The sequence below is a fragment of the Pithys albifrons genome, chromosome 8 (genome assembly GCF_047495875.1).
Source record: "Pithys albifrons albifrons isolate INPA30051 chromosome 8, PitAlb_v1, whole genome shotgun sequence".
NCBI classification, from domain to species: domain Eukaryota; kingdom Metazoa; phylum Chordata; class Aves; order Passeriformes; family Thamnophilidae; genus Pithys; species Pithys albifrons.
In genome coordinates this window covers 20363633-20379245 of record NC_092465.1, presented here as the reverse complement: position 1 = coordinate 20379245, position 15613 = coordinate 20363633, and the positions used below count along the sequence as shown (strand labels likewise).

General features: G+C 37.2%; 1 protein-coding gene across 3 annotated transcripts in view; it reads left to right on the top strand.

The window, feature by feature from the left end:
- Positions 1-15613, top strand: part of LRP2 (LDL receptor related protein 2) — a 118834-nt gene that overhangs the window by 67822 nt on the left and 35399 nt on the right. For all 3 annotated transcript variants that reach the window (XM_071562867.1, XM_071562866.1, XM_071562865.1), the window contains exons 35-50: positions 289-466; positions 803-1016; positions 1491-1730; positions 1852-2040; positions 3093-4013; positions 4520-4685; positions 5168-5326; positions 6166-6455; positions 7436-7639; positions 8022-8264; positions 9147-9272; positions 10880-10999; positions 11779-11910; positions 12788-12989; positions 13433-13728; positions 14218-14734. In XM_071562867.1, coding sequence (XP_071418968.1) covers positions 289-466; positions 803-1016; positions 1491-1730; positions 1852-2040; positions 3093-4013; positions 4520-4685; positions 5168-5326; positions 6166-6455; positions 7436-7639; positions 8022-8264; positions 9147-9272; positions 10880-10999; positions 11779-11910; positions 12788-12989; positions 13433-13728; positions 14218-14734 — 4197 coding nt within the window. The remainder of the gene's footprint in view (positions 1-288; positions 467-802; positions 1017-1490; positions 1731-1851; positions 2041-3092; positions 4014-4519; positions 4686-5167; positions 5327-6165; positions 6456-7435; positions 7640-8021; positions 8265-9146; positions 9273-10879; positions 11000-11778; positions 11911-12787; positions 12990-13432; positions 13729-14217; positions 14735-15613) is intronic.

Genomic DNA, 15613 nt, shown 5'->3' with positions numbered 1-15613 from the left:
AGAGGAGGTTATGGATTTAAAAAAATTATTTATGTGTAATTTCTCCCTTTTCCAAGAGAAACAGGCATTTCTCTTCTTCAAGACATTTTTCTTTTTGAAGAGAACAGGAATTTTTGTTTTTCAAACAAGATGTCTTTTTCATTGTGATCTGATTCAAAGTGAGCTTTGTTCAGCGTGTGCTGAAGTACTTAGCTGACAAATGAATTGGTTTTAAGCACATGCTCAAGTGACTCTGGTCCATTGCTCTCTTACCAACTTTGCTAACAGATGTGATAATGTCTATTACAGGAAGCTGTACTGGACAGACCAGGGAACTGACAGTGGAGTCCCAGCAAAGGTTGCCAGTGCAAACATGGATGGATCAGGCATACAAATCCTCTTCACTGGCAACCTTGACCACGTAGAGTTCCTTACCATTGACATTAAGGAACAAAAGTTGTACTGGGCTGTCACAAGCACAGGAGTGGTAGGAGAATTTTTTTTAATAGTTGCTTTTTTTACCTGTCTCTGCATCTATGGTTCATGTGAATGATTGAGTTACTTCGGTTTTCTCCTGTAATCCTGGAGTTGCAGGACCAGGTGAAATAAAAATACGTGTTTTTATTAAATACTATTAAAAGTATATGATCAGAAATAATATTCTGCTGGCCCTTTCCTTTCTACCTTGTACCTAAAGGTTTCATGCATAAGAGATTTTAGTAGCATGTATTGCATTTTAATTTTATATAGCATTTTAGTTTTATTATAACATTGAACTTCTATTATAAGAAATATAACATTTATCTTTAAACTAATTTCATAGATTGAGAGAGGCAATGTGGATGGTACAAATCGTGTGACCTTGGTGGTTCATCTTTCTCATCCGTGGGGAATTGCTGTGTATGATACATTTCTGTACTATACTGATCGAGATTATGAAGTTATTGAACGAGTTGACAAATCCACTGGTGCAAACAAAGTAGTACTGAGAGATAATGTCCCAACACTGAAGAGCCTACGTGTGTATTACAGAGACAGTGAGTATTTGCAAGCGAGGTATTTCAGGATATTCGACTTGAGAAAGTTTGAGCTCCCCCTAGAGACAGAATGTATGCTCTTTCAAAGGAAATGCTTAGATTTGGCTTTCAGGGCAAGTGTCAGAAGTATTTTATCTGGTTTTGGTAAAGAGATGGTCCACGATCTAGTTAAGGAATCTATTGGCTTATGTTGATTTACTAAAATAATATCAATGTAGTGTTGACCAAGTAAGAAATTTTGTTACTTTAGCTTCAAATTTGTTTTATCTGATTTTTGGAGTTGTTAATCTGCGATGACAAGAAACCAGCAAATCCATTGCTAACACATCTGTGATAAAATGAACAATGATTAAGATATTTCTTTTTGTCAGCTGATTGTTAATGTTATACAAGTATATGAATTTGGATAGATACCTGCAGGTGTTTGTGATGATACAGTTCAGGTTTTTATGTCTTGCCATGTGTGTCTCACAGATTCTGCTGGTTCCACAAATGGCTGCAGTAATAATATTGGAGTTTGCCAGCAGCTTTGCCTGCCTGTACCTCGTGGATTATTCTCCTGTGCCTGTGCTACTGGCTTTCAGCTAAATCCTGATAACAGAACGTGTTCCCCATACAGTTCATTTGTAATTGTTTCTATGCTTTCTGCAATTAAAGGATTTAGTTTAGAGGCATCAGATCACTCTGAGGCCATGGTACCGCTGGCAGGAAGAGGTATGTGAATATCGTAATAAGGAAAATTCTTTTAATGCCTAGTATTTTGGCATTTCTTTTTGTCATAACACATGGTTAGCTTATATAAAAATATTAATTATTGCTTTTCAAAATATTTCAGGACGGAATGCCCTTCATGTGGATGTTCACATGCCTTCTGGTTTCATTTACTGGTGTGACTTCAGTAGCACAGTTTCTTCTCAGAATGCAATTCGTAAAATTAAACCTGATGGTTCTTATTTTAGAAATGTTGTTACAAATGGAATAGGACGAAATGGGATCCGTGGCATTGCTATTGATTGGGTAGCAGGTAAGCACAGTTGAATTTAGGTGAATGTTATTCTTTACAGATTGTAAAATTTTAAGACTTACATAAACAGATCCTCACGGAACTATGTTGAATGGAAGTGCTATGGTTCTAACTTGTGTCTCTATGGGCTGGTTTTAAAACAAGAGGAAATCATGAAAGGCTCTTATGTTTACATAGATGTGTAAAGATGAAAGTTTATCAGAACAGATTTATGGAGCCTTTTCTCTCGTAAGGACTTAATATTTTTCTTAGGTCTTTCTTCTTGTCTGTACATTTGTAAATAGCTGTTATCCAGTGTGCTACCATTATGAAAATAATGTAGCAGAGAAGAGTGCACAAAACTTGTCTGATGGCATTGTAAATAAGAAAAGACTGTTCATCTGCCCTCAGATTGCTGTGTACAAATACTATAAATTATAATGAAAAGTAAAAAAGCAGAAGAAATGCTTTCCCTGAACTTAAACTTCCCAACTTGTACTTCTTGTTACTATTTAAACATATTAGAAATTAATTCAAATATTCACTTTTCGGAAGATATTAATCAGCCATTGCCATTACTACCTTTATTTTATATACACATTTAGTGAATATATGTTTTGCAAAAGTTCTTCATTTGATTGATAGGCTTGCTGGGATGAGTTTCAGGATAATCATCTGTAAACACTTTAGGTACTGCATACAATCCTGTGTCATAACATGGATTTCATAGTGGTGTGTTGTAAAAGGTAAAGGGATGTGAGTATGAAAAGGCAAACCAAAGGCCTAGGTATATATTAAAAAAAAAGTACACCTAAATAACAACTGGAGTTAATGCATTTTGATCTTATACTGCTCATACCCATGGCAATCCATGAGGATTTAGAAATTAATTGACTACTGTCAATTTCGATGTCTTCTTTCCAATTCCTCGAATTGTACCTTATACTTCCAACTTCTAAGGTATTTATGATGGCTCTTCATTTTATTAGTTAGTATTTTAGCAGCTTGTGTTTCTCAGATGCTAACTAACTTTCTCGTTTGTTTCTCTCTCTCACTTTTTTTAATATATACAGGAAATCTTTATTTTACAAATGCATTCCTGACAGAGACTTTTATAGAAGTTTTGCGTTTAAACACAACTTATCGGCGTGTGCTACTTAAAACTACCATAGATATGCCAAGACACATAGTAGTTGACCCAAAAAACAGATACTTGTTCTGGGCAGACTATGGGCAAAATCCAAAGATCGAACGCGCGTTTCTTGACTGCAGCAACAGAACAGTTCTTGTGTCTGAGGGCATTGTCACACCTCGTGGATTGGCCATAGATCACAGCAATGGATATGTTTACTGGGTGGATGATTCCTTAGACATGATTGCAAGAATTCAGCCTGATGGTGGTGAGGTTGAAATTGTACGCTATGGCAGTCGCTATCCAACTCCATATGGTATCACTGTCTTTGGCAATTCTATGATCTGGGTGGATCGAAACCTGAAAAAAGTCTTCCAAGCCAGCAAGGAACCAGGCAATACTGACCAACCAACAGTAATAAGAGATAACATTAATTGGCTAAGGGATGTTACAATTTACAACAGTAATTTCCAGTCACGTTCACCACTTGATGTCAACAACAATCCTTGTTTGGACAACAATGGAGGTTGTTCTCACCTCTGTTTTGCCCTTCCTGACTTGCAGACACCGAAATGTGGTTGTGCCTTTGGAACACTAGGCAGTGATGGCAAGAGGTGCTCCATTTCAAGTGATGATTACCTGATTTTTGCTATTGAGAATGCCCTCAGAAGTATCCACCTAGATCCTGAAAATCACAGTCCTCCCTTCCGCACAGTCAATGTGTTGAGAACTGCCGTGGCCCTGGATTTTGACAGCATAAACAACAGAATATATTTTACACAAAGTTTTCCTTCAGGGACAGGAAGAATCAGTTATGTTAGTATTTACTCAGGAATTGGCTCTCCAACAGTAATTGCATCTGGTAAGTGCACTAAAATGTGATACAAAGTAACTAGGCATTAAAAAAAATGGACTGCTACACTGAGAACTAGCTCAAGGGGTCTTTCTATGCTGATGGTCAGGGTAGACTATTTAGTTAAAATGTCTAATAAAATGTGCCTTTTGCTGCCTCATTTTTTCCTTTTCCGCGTTTATTTCATCTTGATCGCAATGAAATAGAAATATAAAACTGGATAGATATTGTTCTGTATATAAAATATATTTAAATTATGCATATCAAGTACTACTTGGAGAATAGCAACCAAAACTTCTGTTCATGTGAGAAAAAATTCTTTGTAACCCTACTACATACACAGGACTGCCTGAGTCCTAAGTATTACTGCTTGGGATTTTTAAATGCACAAATTTGCTCTGGTACCAACGGTACTTCAAAGAAATCTTTGGTGTTACCAAATTGTAATAGATGAATGTTACAGTATCTCAGGAAACTGTACTGAGCTTGTGTGTGATTGCCTGTATGTGTCTAAGATCTAGGAACTCCAGATGGCATAGCCTTTGACTGGATCAACAACAGAGTTTATTACAGTGACTACCTCAACCAGACTATCAGCTCGATGGCTGTGGATGGATCGAACCGCACAGTGATTGCCCGTGTGCCACGCCCACGGGCTATTGTGTTAGATCCCTGCAGAGGGTATGTGCTGCAATTTTTGACTGCAGGTGAAACAACAATTTAGACTTTGACAAAGACTGCCAGACACTTCCTGTAAAACTAACCTTAAACGTTTTTCTGTTATATTCCCTGAATGCTTCAGAGGAATCCTTGTCCCAGTACGAAAACATTTCCTGAGAGGCTGGGGGCATTACTGTATTATACTGTGCTTCTAATTTTGTTAATAATTATACTGTATTTAAAACTAAGAAAGATAAGAAAGAGATTAATTGACTATACTGGATTCATGTAAGCTCTGAAAAAAATTTTGTGGAGTTCACTGTAGTGGATCTCAGTGATCTCTGCTAGAAGAATCCCTTGTCAGTGTGGGCCAAAATACAGAAGTTCTTTTCCAGGTAGTTGTGCACTGCACATTTCGGTGAGGGACACCAGGGTGGAAATACCCTGGAGCCCACAAGAGCTTTGAGAGCTTCGTTTGCTGAAAATATAATCCTATTTGACAGGTATATGTACTGGACTGACTGGAGTTCAAATGCAAAGATAGAGCGAGCTACACTTGGAGGAAACTTCAGAACACCTATTGTGAGCACCAATTTGGTATGGCCAAATGGACTTACCCTGGATTATGAAGAACAGCAGCTATACTGGGCTGATGCAAATCTGTATGTATGGATAAAACACTTAGTGTTTTACATTTGGTTAATCTTTTTATAGCTCTATTAATTATTTTTCCTAATTTCTAAACCATTCTTTGGGATTTCAACTGATTTGGCAGTTGGCAGTATAGAATTTTAAGAGTTACTTAATAGCAATGCAATGTCAAGTTTTGATATTGATATGAAAGTACTGTGCAATAGGAAATTTTGTTATGCTACAGTGTAGCTTTAGTTCTCTGCTTTATGCATTTGTATCTGCTGGCTGTTTATCTTACATGCAATGCAGGACTTTTATAAGTATCTTCTCTAGCAAATACAATGCCATTACCCATGTAACATTATTCATGGCTCACAGTTAATGCCTGTCACCTGTGGAATTTGGCCTGATGTTCTTGCTGTTGCCTACCAGACAGAGCTCTACCCTTGAATTTATGCCATCAGAATTTCTTTGATCATTAGGGGAGTTTTTAAAAATAGTTTTCTAACCATTCAAATTCACTCATGGTCTCAGAGAAATCACTGCAGCAATACCTTTCCCCTCTGGGAGTTCTTTTGCAGACTTTTGCTTTGCTGTGTCAGAAGAGTGTTGTCTGTAATGTAATAACTCTAGTAGCCTGTGTCCCTAATGAATCTTCTGTTGTTTGGATTCATCTGTGTGCAGGAGAGGAAGGCACTTACAATGCTTTAAACTCTAATTAATGGAGGTAGGGGAGCATAACAGTACCCTAGATATTGATAAACATTACTGAAATGTTGGATGCTAGTTGCAGGACTAGTTAAGGCATGACTTTATACATAGGTTGAAAGACTTCTTTTAAGATGTAATAACTTCTTTGTTACTATAGGCAGAAGATTGAGAGATGCACTCTCACTGGTACAAATCGTGAGGTAATTGTTAGCACTGCTCTGCATCCATTTGCAATGACACTGTTTGATCAGCACATATATTGGACAGACTGGAACACACGAAGCATTTATCGAGCTAATAAATATGATGGTTCAGATCAGATTGTAATGATCATGAATCTTCCACAAAGACCGATGGATATTCATGTCTGGGCAAAAAGTAAGCAGCAGCAATGTATCAACCCTTGCAACCAATTCAATGGTGGCTGCAGTCACATCTGTGCACCAGGTAAGCTGTTACATTTGATGACTGTAAGCTATCACTATTCCCTATGTTAGAGCTTATACTATAGCAATTTTAGTCACATAGGGGCAGTTGAAATATTTCTTAGTGTTCTCAAATTTTTACTGTTTATTTTATTTATAAATGCAATCAAAATTATTCACATTTAAGATCGTAATATTTTACCAACATATCGAAGGGTTGTGTTTGAGAATCCTCACAAATAAAAATTATGGGTTTTTCTAATTTAAACCAAAACATTCTTTTTTGGGATTTAAACTTTTCTTTCCTCTTGGATGAGACATCAAGTGAGTGCTGCTGGATATTCTTACCTTAGGAATATATACTCATACACTGTATACTGATCAGTTATTCCCTACAACATGTTTAAAAAAATCTTTATGGTCACTATTTCTTTATAACATACCTCTTACAGAGCTGTTTCACATGTTGTGGATTTTTTGAAAACTCATTTTTGGAAAACTCATTCAGAGCCCATTTTCATCTGTAGCATCTTAAATACCTTTAAAAATCTGTCTTGACTGAAAACAGTTAAACTTGTGGGGAGGAATAGTTTGTCTAGTGCAAGGAGTTTTGAATGATTGTTCTGATTTTGAAGAATAAACTCCTATCATGTGTAGCTGTGATATTTGAAAGCATCACATGCCATCTTCTTGCCACTAAAAAGCTATTTGGACAACAAGCAAGTACTGAGATACTCTGAATTCTGACCTCAGTTCTTCCAAGGAACTCTGAAATAACTTTAGTGGGATTTAATGGGTTTACATATGCTTAACTGAGATAAAGTCTGGGTAAGTCACCACATTAGTATCTAAGCAAGTAGGTCATACAGGGATTGAAAATATTTCTTTGCCTTTTCTAGTGTTACATTTGTGAATGATTTCATAGAACTCTATATAAGGCATCAACGTTAAATTTGTTTCAATTTTTTGTGTCCTTTCTTAAACTGTCAAACATGAATTCAGGTCCAGCTGGTGCAGAATGTCAGTGCCCCTCTGAAGGTCGCTGGTATTTAGCCAATAACAACAAGCACTGTATTGTGGATAACGGCACCAGGTGTGATCCAGGTTTCTTCACGTGCCTTAATGGGCAGTGTATCTCGGAGCGATGGAAATGCGACAATGACTACGATTGTGGTGATGGCAGTGATGAGTTGGAAAGTGTGTGTGGTAAGCATTTAAAATAACTGCATTAGAAATGCTGTGTGCTCTGTCTTGCCTGTTGTGAATTCTCTGTCACGTCGATGGCTCTATGGTCATGGATCTTATGCTTGTAGTTAGGTAACAGTCCCTTGCTTGTTCGTGAATTTGAGTTCTGAATGACTAGTGATTTACTATAGAATCTAAAAGCACTATAGTACTGGATTTTTATCATGTATAGCCATTTCCTACTTTTTTAATTCAAATATGTATTTTATTTTACTTTTCATGCAGTCCGTTTTGCAGCTGTGTTTGCCCTGGCAGGTAAAATATTGTGATTTTACTTGTTACTTTTTCATAGAATTTAGATTATGTTTTATCCACATTTTCTTTTCTTTTTAATTTTCTGCAGCTTTCCACACCTGTCCGCCAACAGCTTTTACTTGTGGCAACGGGCGATGCGTCCCGTATCATTACCGCTGCGATCACTACAATGACTGCGGAGATAACAGTGATGAGCTTGGCTGCTTGTTCCGAACCTGTGACTCCCACACAGAGTTTACTTGCAATAATGGGAGATGTATAGCTCTTCAGTATGTTTGCAATGGAGTAAACAACTGTTACGATAATGGCACATCAGATGAGAGAAACTGCCGTAAGTTTATCCCTATTACCCAGTAGCTGTTTGACTCTTGAGACCAAAGAAGAGGGAAATGTGGTTTTGAATGAAGAATTATGACAAAATCAGCAAATAGGACAAAAGATTTATTTATTTATTTACATTGCAGATTCTGCTTTGCGTTGTTTGAAGAAAATAGAAGAATTTAAAGATATTTGTATTACCATAAGATATTGCATTATAAATGTTGCTTTAATGAGCCTGCCTTAATGCAAATATGCTCATGCAGTGCTTAGTATTAAGTCTTGTGAGTAATCCCATGGATTTAAAAAAAAAAAGATTATTTCAGATCAGTTGGATGCAACGTTTATATTTTAGCAGGATTAGTCTGGAGTTTGACAATGGGTTTTTGCTTTGTGTGATGCTGTATTAGTCATACTAGATTTAATCATCAGGAATGTATGTGGTGACTCTATAGTGGCAGAGTTTAACATTATATGCCTTATAGTTCTCAAAAAGTTGTCAGTTGTTTTCCTTAAGATGTGAACTGTGATTAGCTCAATATTGACTACCCTTGCAATTCAACAAAATAATCATGTCTATGCACCAAGATTCAAATCTGCAGTGGAAAATTTATATCTGGAGTTAAAGAAATAGTTGAAAATGTATTTAGAATTTTTTTCCATTTTGTGCACACACTGATTTTTTTTGAAGTATTGCCATGTGCTTTTTTGATCATGTTGTCACCACTTCTGTCTAACTGTTCCCATATAACATGAGCAGTTTGAGTGATTCACTTTAGACACTGAGTAACATGTGACTGTTTTAACAGTGTTATAGATCTTTGAAAGAGATACAGTGTAAAGTTTTTTTAAAACGCCCTAAAGAACTTCTGCTTTGCTTCCTTCCTCCCTAAAGCCGAACGTACTTGCCAGTCTGGTTTTACAAAATGCCAAAGCACGAATATTTGCATTCCTCGAACATACTTGTGTGATGGTGATAATGACTGTGGAGATATGAGTGATGAGAGCCCTACTCACTGTGGTAAGTCAGTAGGACCTTCATTACTTAAGTGGTTTATTCTGGTGCTCTTTACTTTTGACATAACTCACACTGTTCTCAAAATATCTATTTCTGTAATACTAAGTTACAAGGTATATGCATTGTACTATTAGCTCTGAAGTATCTAAATCATGACTTTATCTACTAAAAAAGATGATAAATTTTTGCAGCATTTTTATACAGCATTTGAGAGATTGCTGCTTTTGGTTATTCTGCTCTATATTCTTTATGGTTTACAAGGTGTTTGACATTGAAGTATTACAGTGTGCTTTCTTTTTCTAGAACTTTAACATTATAATTTTTTTCCTTCTAAGCAAATGAAATTGTATGCAGTCTCAAATGTAATTTCTTTTAGCTCTTTCATGTGGCTATGTATGCATGTGATTTGTTGGTCATTGTAGCTTCCAGTTAGTGTATGAAATGTCTAGTTTTCAATCTGCCTTAATTACAAACCAGCTTAACTTTGCTAGGACATTTGTATTAGGTAGTACTTTTCCCATATGAAATGTTGGATGAATTTATAAAACATAAAAGGTATTTTCAGATAATGATTTAGTTTTAGTATTGCCTAAGTAGATTATTTTTACTTTTTCTAGTTTTCCTAACGTTACATGTCTTGTACTAAGTTTGGCACAACTTTTGTAGCCAGAACATGGCCACTTTTATCTATGGACCTGAACACATCAACAATATGTGGCTGTAGTGAGTTTTCTGTTACTGATAAAAGATGTGCTTTGTCCCTTCTGCTGTTTATGTCCCTGCAGAATTACTTAAATTGAGAAGTGGTGAAGGGCAAGAAAGAGGGAGAGAAAGAATGAGAGGAAAAAGAAACCCCAAAACATTAATGAGGAATAGTTAATTATCTTTGATTTCCATCATCAAAGGCACATAGAACAACAAGTTAAAAGGCCAGATTGAGTCCTTCTGGTATTTTGAAACCATCAGAGGGTAGAGGAAGGTATCAGTACCTACTGAAGAAATTATAAAACCCACTATACATGCCAGGATCAAAGGGCTCCGCCAAAGTGCCGAAAGAATATTTGCAACATGCTTAGCTGGAACTATTCAGTGTTATGGTTTGTTCTTCACTTCCACTAACAAAAGATTCCTACCAGCAAGTGAAGGAAAATTGGTGGGAGAACAATGAAAACATTATCTATTGTGAACTATTACTTCCTTAGTGCACATTTTGATTCCCTGTAAAGCATTGAGTCTGCTAATGCCTGATTTGGACACTGTAAAGATAAGTGGTCATTTTCCTGCACATGGATCTCAAGTATAATATCGAACCATATGTACAGTTGCTGCATACAATGCTATTTCCAGGGCAAATTCTCTCTCCTTATTAGCTGATACGTATTTCCAAGGAAAGAATTAAGCCTATTTTTTTGCATGCAAATATCAAGCTAGTTCATACAATGAAGTCTTTGCAGACAGGCCGAGAAAAGACATCATTCCTAGCATAATTTTTTCTCTTTCTTTTTTGGAGATTGTAGTATTTTTTGCATAATATGGACTCAAAACCAGCTTAAAATAAGTTGGAAAGGTGACAGAAAAAAAGCAAGTCATACATAGATTTTTTCTTCCAGTCTCACTGACTTGCACAGATAGTGAGTTTCGCTGTACCTCGGGACGTTGTATTCCTGCTCATTGGTACTGTGATCAAGGAATAGACTGTGCTGATGCCTCTGATGAACCTGCCTCTTGTGGTAAGTTTACAACATGAGGGGTTATGGCAATCAGTAATGTCTCTTATAGGCAGTAGCTTGGATCCAGACTGGTGGAAGATAAGTATTTTCTGGGCTTTGTTAACTGACTGAATAATCTGAGTCATTGAATAAGTTGATGCTTAAAGCTGTATATGGAGTATAAAGGCTTTTAATTGCAAAAATTTATTGCTTGTACTGTGATTACTCTTAATGTATAACCTGTCTCTTAAGACTGTGATAGTAGTGAATCAAGTGGTGAATAGAAGCAAGTATTTTGGCGCTGTTTTGCAGATGTCATGCTGCAGAAAATGTGCATGCAGTATTGTATTTGGGGAAAAAGGGAAAGTGGGATGCAGAAGTGAACAGTGTTGACACAATATATGAGTATCTTAGCATTATAGTAACAAATCCTGTATGTACAATAGAATCTGGTGGGAATAAGCAGAGGAGTGGAGTAGGGGATCAAAATAATGAAGGGTAATCTCCAGGGAACTGATATTACAACATAATTATTATTCTCACTGTGAAAGTAAGCATAACACAAGGTAGAACAGATTATTCTATGGTTTAAGCAGGGCTGGTACCTCACTTTGCACATTGCTGGAGTTGCACCTTTAGCTTAAGAAAATGTCTGGCAGATTATACCTTAACTGGTTTATACCTAAGCTTCTGTCTTACATTTCATTCTCATAAGCTTCTCCCTAAAATAAACTCCTCAGTAGATTCTCATGGCAGTTCAGGTTAGTTTAACAGCTGAAGTGATTGTGTTTATTTTTAAGTGCCCCAATTGCGGACTTGTTCAAGTGACCAGTTCAGATGTGATGATGGCAGATGTATCCCAGCAACATGGATCTGTGATGGTGATAATGACTGTGGGGATATGAGTGATGAGGATCAAAGGCATAATTGTGGTAGGTGGTTAATGGAAATTGATATTACACTTTATTTGTCCTGCAAGTGTTTTTTAGAAAATGGCCAACCCCCAGACTCTCACCCACTGACAACTTCTCTGTCCAATAAAAAATTACACATTAAGCATGAGGTACAGTCTTTCTGTACCTTCATTTTCATTATATCGAATCTAAATTGAATATTTTACTGGTAAAAAACCCTAACAAATCATTGTTATAATTTCACAATTACTTTACTTTGAATTGTTGTGTTCAGTGGAGATACGATTAACTTGGGTTGTGTGTATGATTAGGGCAGCAAGAGCAGCTTCAGTGGAGATACTCCCTGATGGGTCATACACTGCATCTTGTGCATCTTAATAACCACATGGTTTTGGTATAATATCTTTAAAATCTAAGGAACAAAATAAATATGTCTGGAAAGTGAACAAAGGGAAGGAGCTTCACCAAGCCTGGTTCTGCTTCTTGATTCTTTTGACAGCAGCTGAATACACTTGTGGTCCCTGCCCTTATTAACTGCTTCATCTTTTTGCTCTGTGGACCACAGAATATTTGAAGAAAAGAGGGAATAGAGACCCTAGGCATTAACACCTGTTCAGCTCCTAGAAAATCTGGCCAGATAGTGTGAAAAGCTTACACTGAGAAGCCGATAAGATCCAGATTTCTGCACATGTCAGCATTGCCTAAGGAATGCTTTGGCTCCCAGTCAGCCTCCTTGAAAAGTATTGCACAGTTTTGTACCTGAGAAGGTGCAGTGATACCTATCTCTGCATGTGCAGCAGAGCGTGACTGTGTTATGGGCTATCTGTGTGTGTGGCAGGGGAGGGTGGTGCCTACACAAAGTATAACTTGGTTAGTGAACATGCTTTTCCTTCAGCAAACCGCAACTGCACAGCAGCAGAGTTCACATGTGTCAACAACCACCCCCCACTCCGGAGGTGCATTCCTCGGGCTTGGGTTTGTGATGGGGATGCTGACTGCAGTGATGCTTTTGATGAACACCAGAACTGCACACGAAGATCTTGCACAGAAAATGAGTTTACCTGTAGTAATGGCTTGTGCGTCCGTAACACGTACAGGTTTGTATCTATGCAGATTAGAAATTCTCAAAATTTGCTTAATGTCAAGAACTTAATTCAACCTTTTTTTTTCACACCCATTCAGTTCTAAGTAGATCTGCATATTGTAATGAAACTATTTATCTGCTCTCCATTCATGCATTAGCGTAGACTTGAAAATGCTCTAGAATTTTTTGTTAATATCCCCATTGTTTATCATTACCATTTAAACCTTTTTGTTGTGGCTATTTACATATCCTGGGGTGATTGTGTCCAGCCTACAGGGAATACAGGCAGGACGCACAGGGATCAGACTCTATAATATGACCCTGGTTTCTGAAAATCTCTTCTATTGGAGCCAAAATGTCAACCTTCTTTGGAAATTGGGACAGTGTGTCTTTCCATCTGCCCTAGAGACAGTGATTGCCTTCTTATATCTAAAGAAAGTGTTCATTCTTCTTCAGATGTGACAGACGCAATGACTGTGGTGACAGCAGTGATGAAAGGGGTTGCATCTATGAACCATGTCAACAGCACCAGTTTACTTGTCAGAATGGGCGCTGCATTTCCAAAGCCTACATCTGTGATGGGGATAATGACTGTGGCGATGAATCTGATGAGCTGGAACATCTCTGTAGCACACCAGAAGCGACCTGCTCTCCCCATCATTTTAAATGTGACAATGGAAACTGTATTGAGATGGTTAAAGTCTGCAATCGTTTGGATGATTGCTTAGATAACAGTGATGAAAAAGGATGTGGTATGTATAAATTTATTACAACTCTCTAGTTAAAAATCAGGCATCTTTAAAAAACTGGCCTCTTAAAACAATTTCTTAATTACAATTGTATCTATTCCATGGCTCTCTCTCAGAAATGAAAATGATAAGAAACATATATATTTAAATTTTTTGTTTTAATTAAGTTATACTTACATGCTGTTTTAACACTGTGACAATGAGCTAATTATATAAACTAAGTATAGTTCATGCATTGTTATGTATTGCCCTTACATTTCCAAAATATGCCATTCAGAAGTCTATGTTTGTACTCAGGGTGTTTTTTTTACAGACCTCAAATGTACTAGAATAGTTTTATATTTGATTAGATGGTTTTCCTTTTTCCTTTATTACCACAGCCCATATTCGCATTCAGCGTTTCAGGGCATAGCAGAGAGAGAGGGTACATAGAAAAGTGACTGCACTATTACTTTCCCCAGTTCCTTGAATCGAACTCTTTTCGTTCCCCAGGTATAAATGAATGCAGTGACCCTTCAATCAGTGGATGTGATCATGACTGTACAGACACACAGACAAGTTTCTACTGTTCTTGTCATCCTGGATACAAACTTATGTCTGATAAACAGACTTGTGATGATATTGATGAGTGCAATGAAACTCCATCAGTATGTAGCCAGATTTGTGAGAACACAGCTGGCTCCTACATCTGTAAGTGTGCCCCAGGCTATATCCGGGAGCCTGATGGAAAAAGTTGCCGGCAAAATAGTAATATCTCCCCATACCTTATTTTTAGCAACCGTTACTATCTGAGAAATCTCACAGCAGATGGCCAGTCTTACTCTCTCATTTTGCAAGGACTGAGAAATGTGGTGGCACTGGACTTTGACAGGGTGGAAAAGAGGTTGTACTGGATTGATGTGGGGAGGAAGGTCATTGAACGAATGTTCCTAAATGGAACAAATAAGGAGGCAGTGATAAGTGATGATGTGCCCAACGGGGAAGGTATCGCTGTTGACTGGGTTGGCAGGTAAGAAAATATGCTTTCCCATCTTTCTGGACTACTAAGGAAATTATGTGTGAAGGAGTTTATCTTAGGGTTTTTCTCCCACTTCATATGAAATTCCTGATGAGTGCTGAAATAGTTTTGGATTGTGAATGCAGTGCATACAACTGCTCTGAAATTGTTTATCAGTATCTAATATATAACAGTTTTCTTTCATTACTCTCACATCTAGTCTATTAAACTTGTAGCAGACTTTCTCTGTCATCAGTCAGTGCTTTGCTAGCAGTTGCTGGGGTTGGGATGCAGGCTTCAATCTTTGCATAAACAACATTTATAACAGGCAACTAGATTCCAGTGAAGTACGTAACAATAAACATTAATGAAACTTAGCTCTTGTACCAATGTGAAGAGCCTATTTCTTTTGCTCTTAAATGAACGTTTAACTGACACTCTAACAATATGATCCATGTCATTTGCTGCCAGGACGCCAGGAGGAGAGTGATTTGGAAAGTGCTTTGCATTATGGCAGATTTTTAATTGCCTGCTGTGTGTCAAAAAGTAGTTAGATTTACTGCCACAGAAACTCTGTCCTTATGTGGTGCCCTGTCTGACAGTGTTCTTGGCTGTGTTCCATCAGGTCTTGCGAGTCAGTACTATAAGTATGAAAAGTTTAAATACCATAGATTAGACTGCAAAACAATGAGAATCATTCAAAAAGTCACTTTTGGAAATTCTGTGAGTGTGTTTATATGAATATGCCAGTATTTTCATTTTTAAACACTTCATCTCTAAACCTAATGATAATTAATGCTGCCAACAGTCCCAAGTGCTTTATGATTCATGGATAAGTGAGGGAGGAAAAGGCTAATTTTAGCTCAAGTGGTCCTACCGCTTCATTTTTAA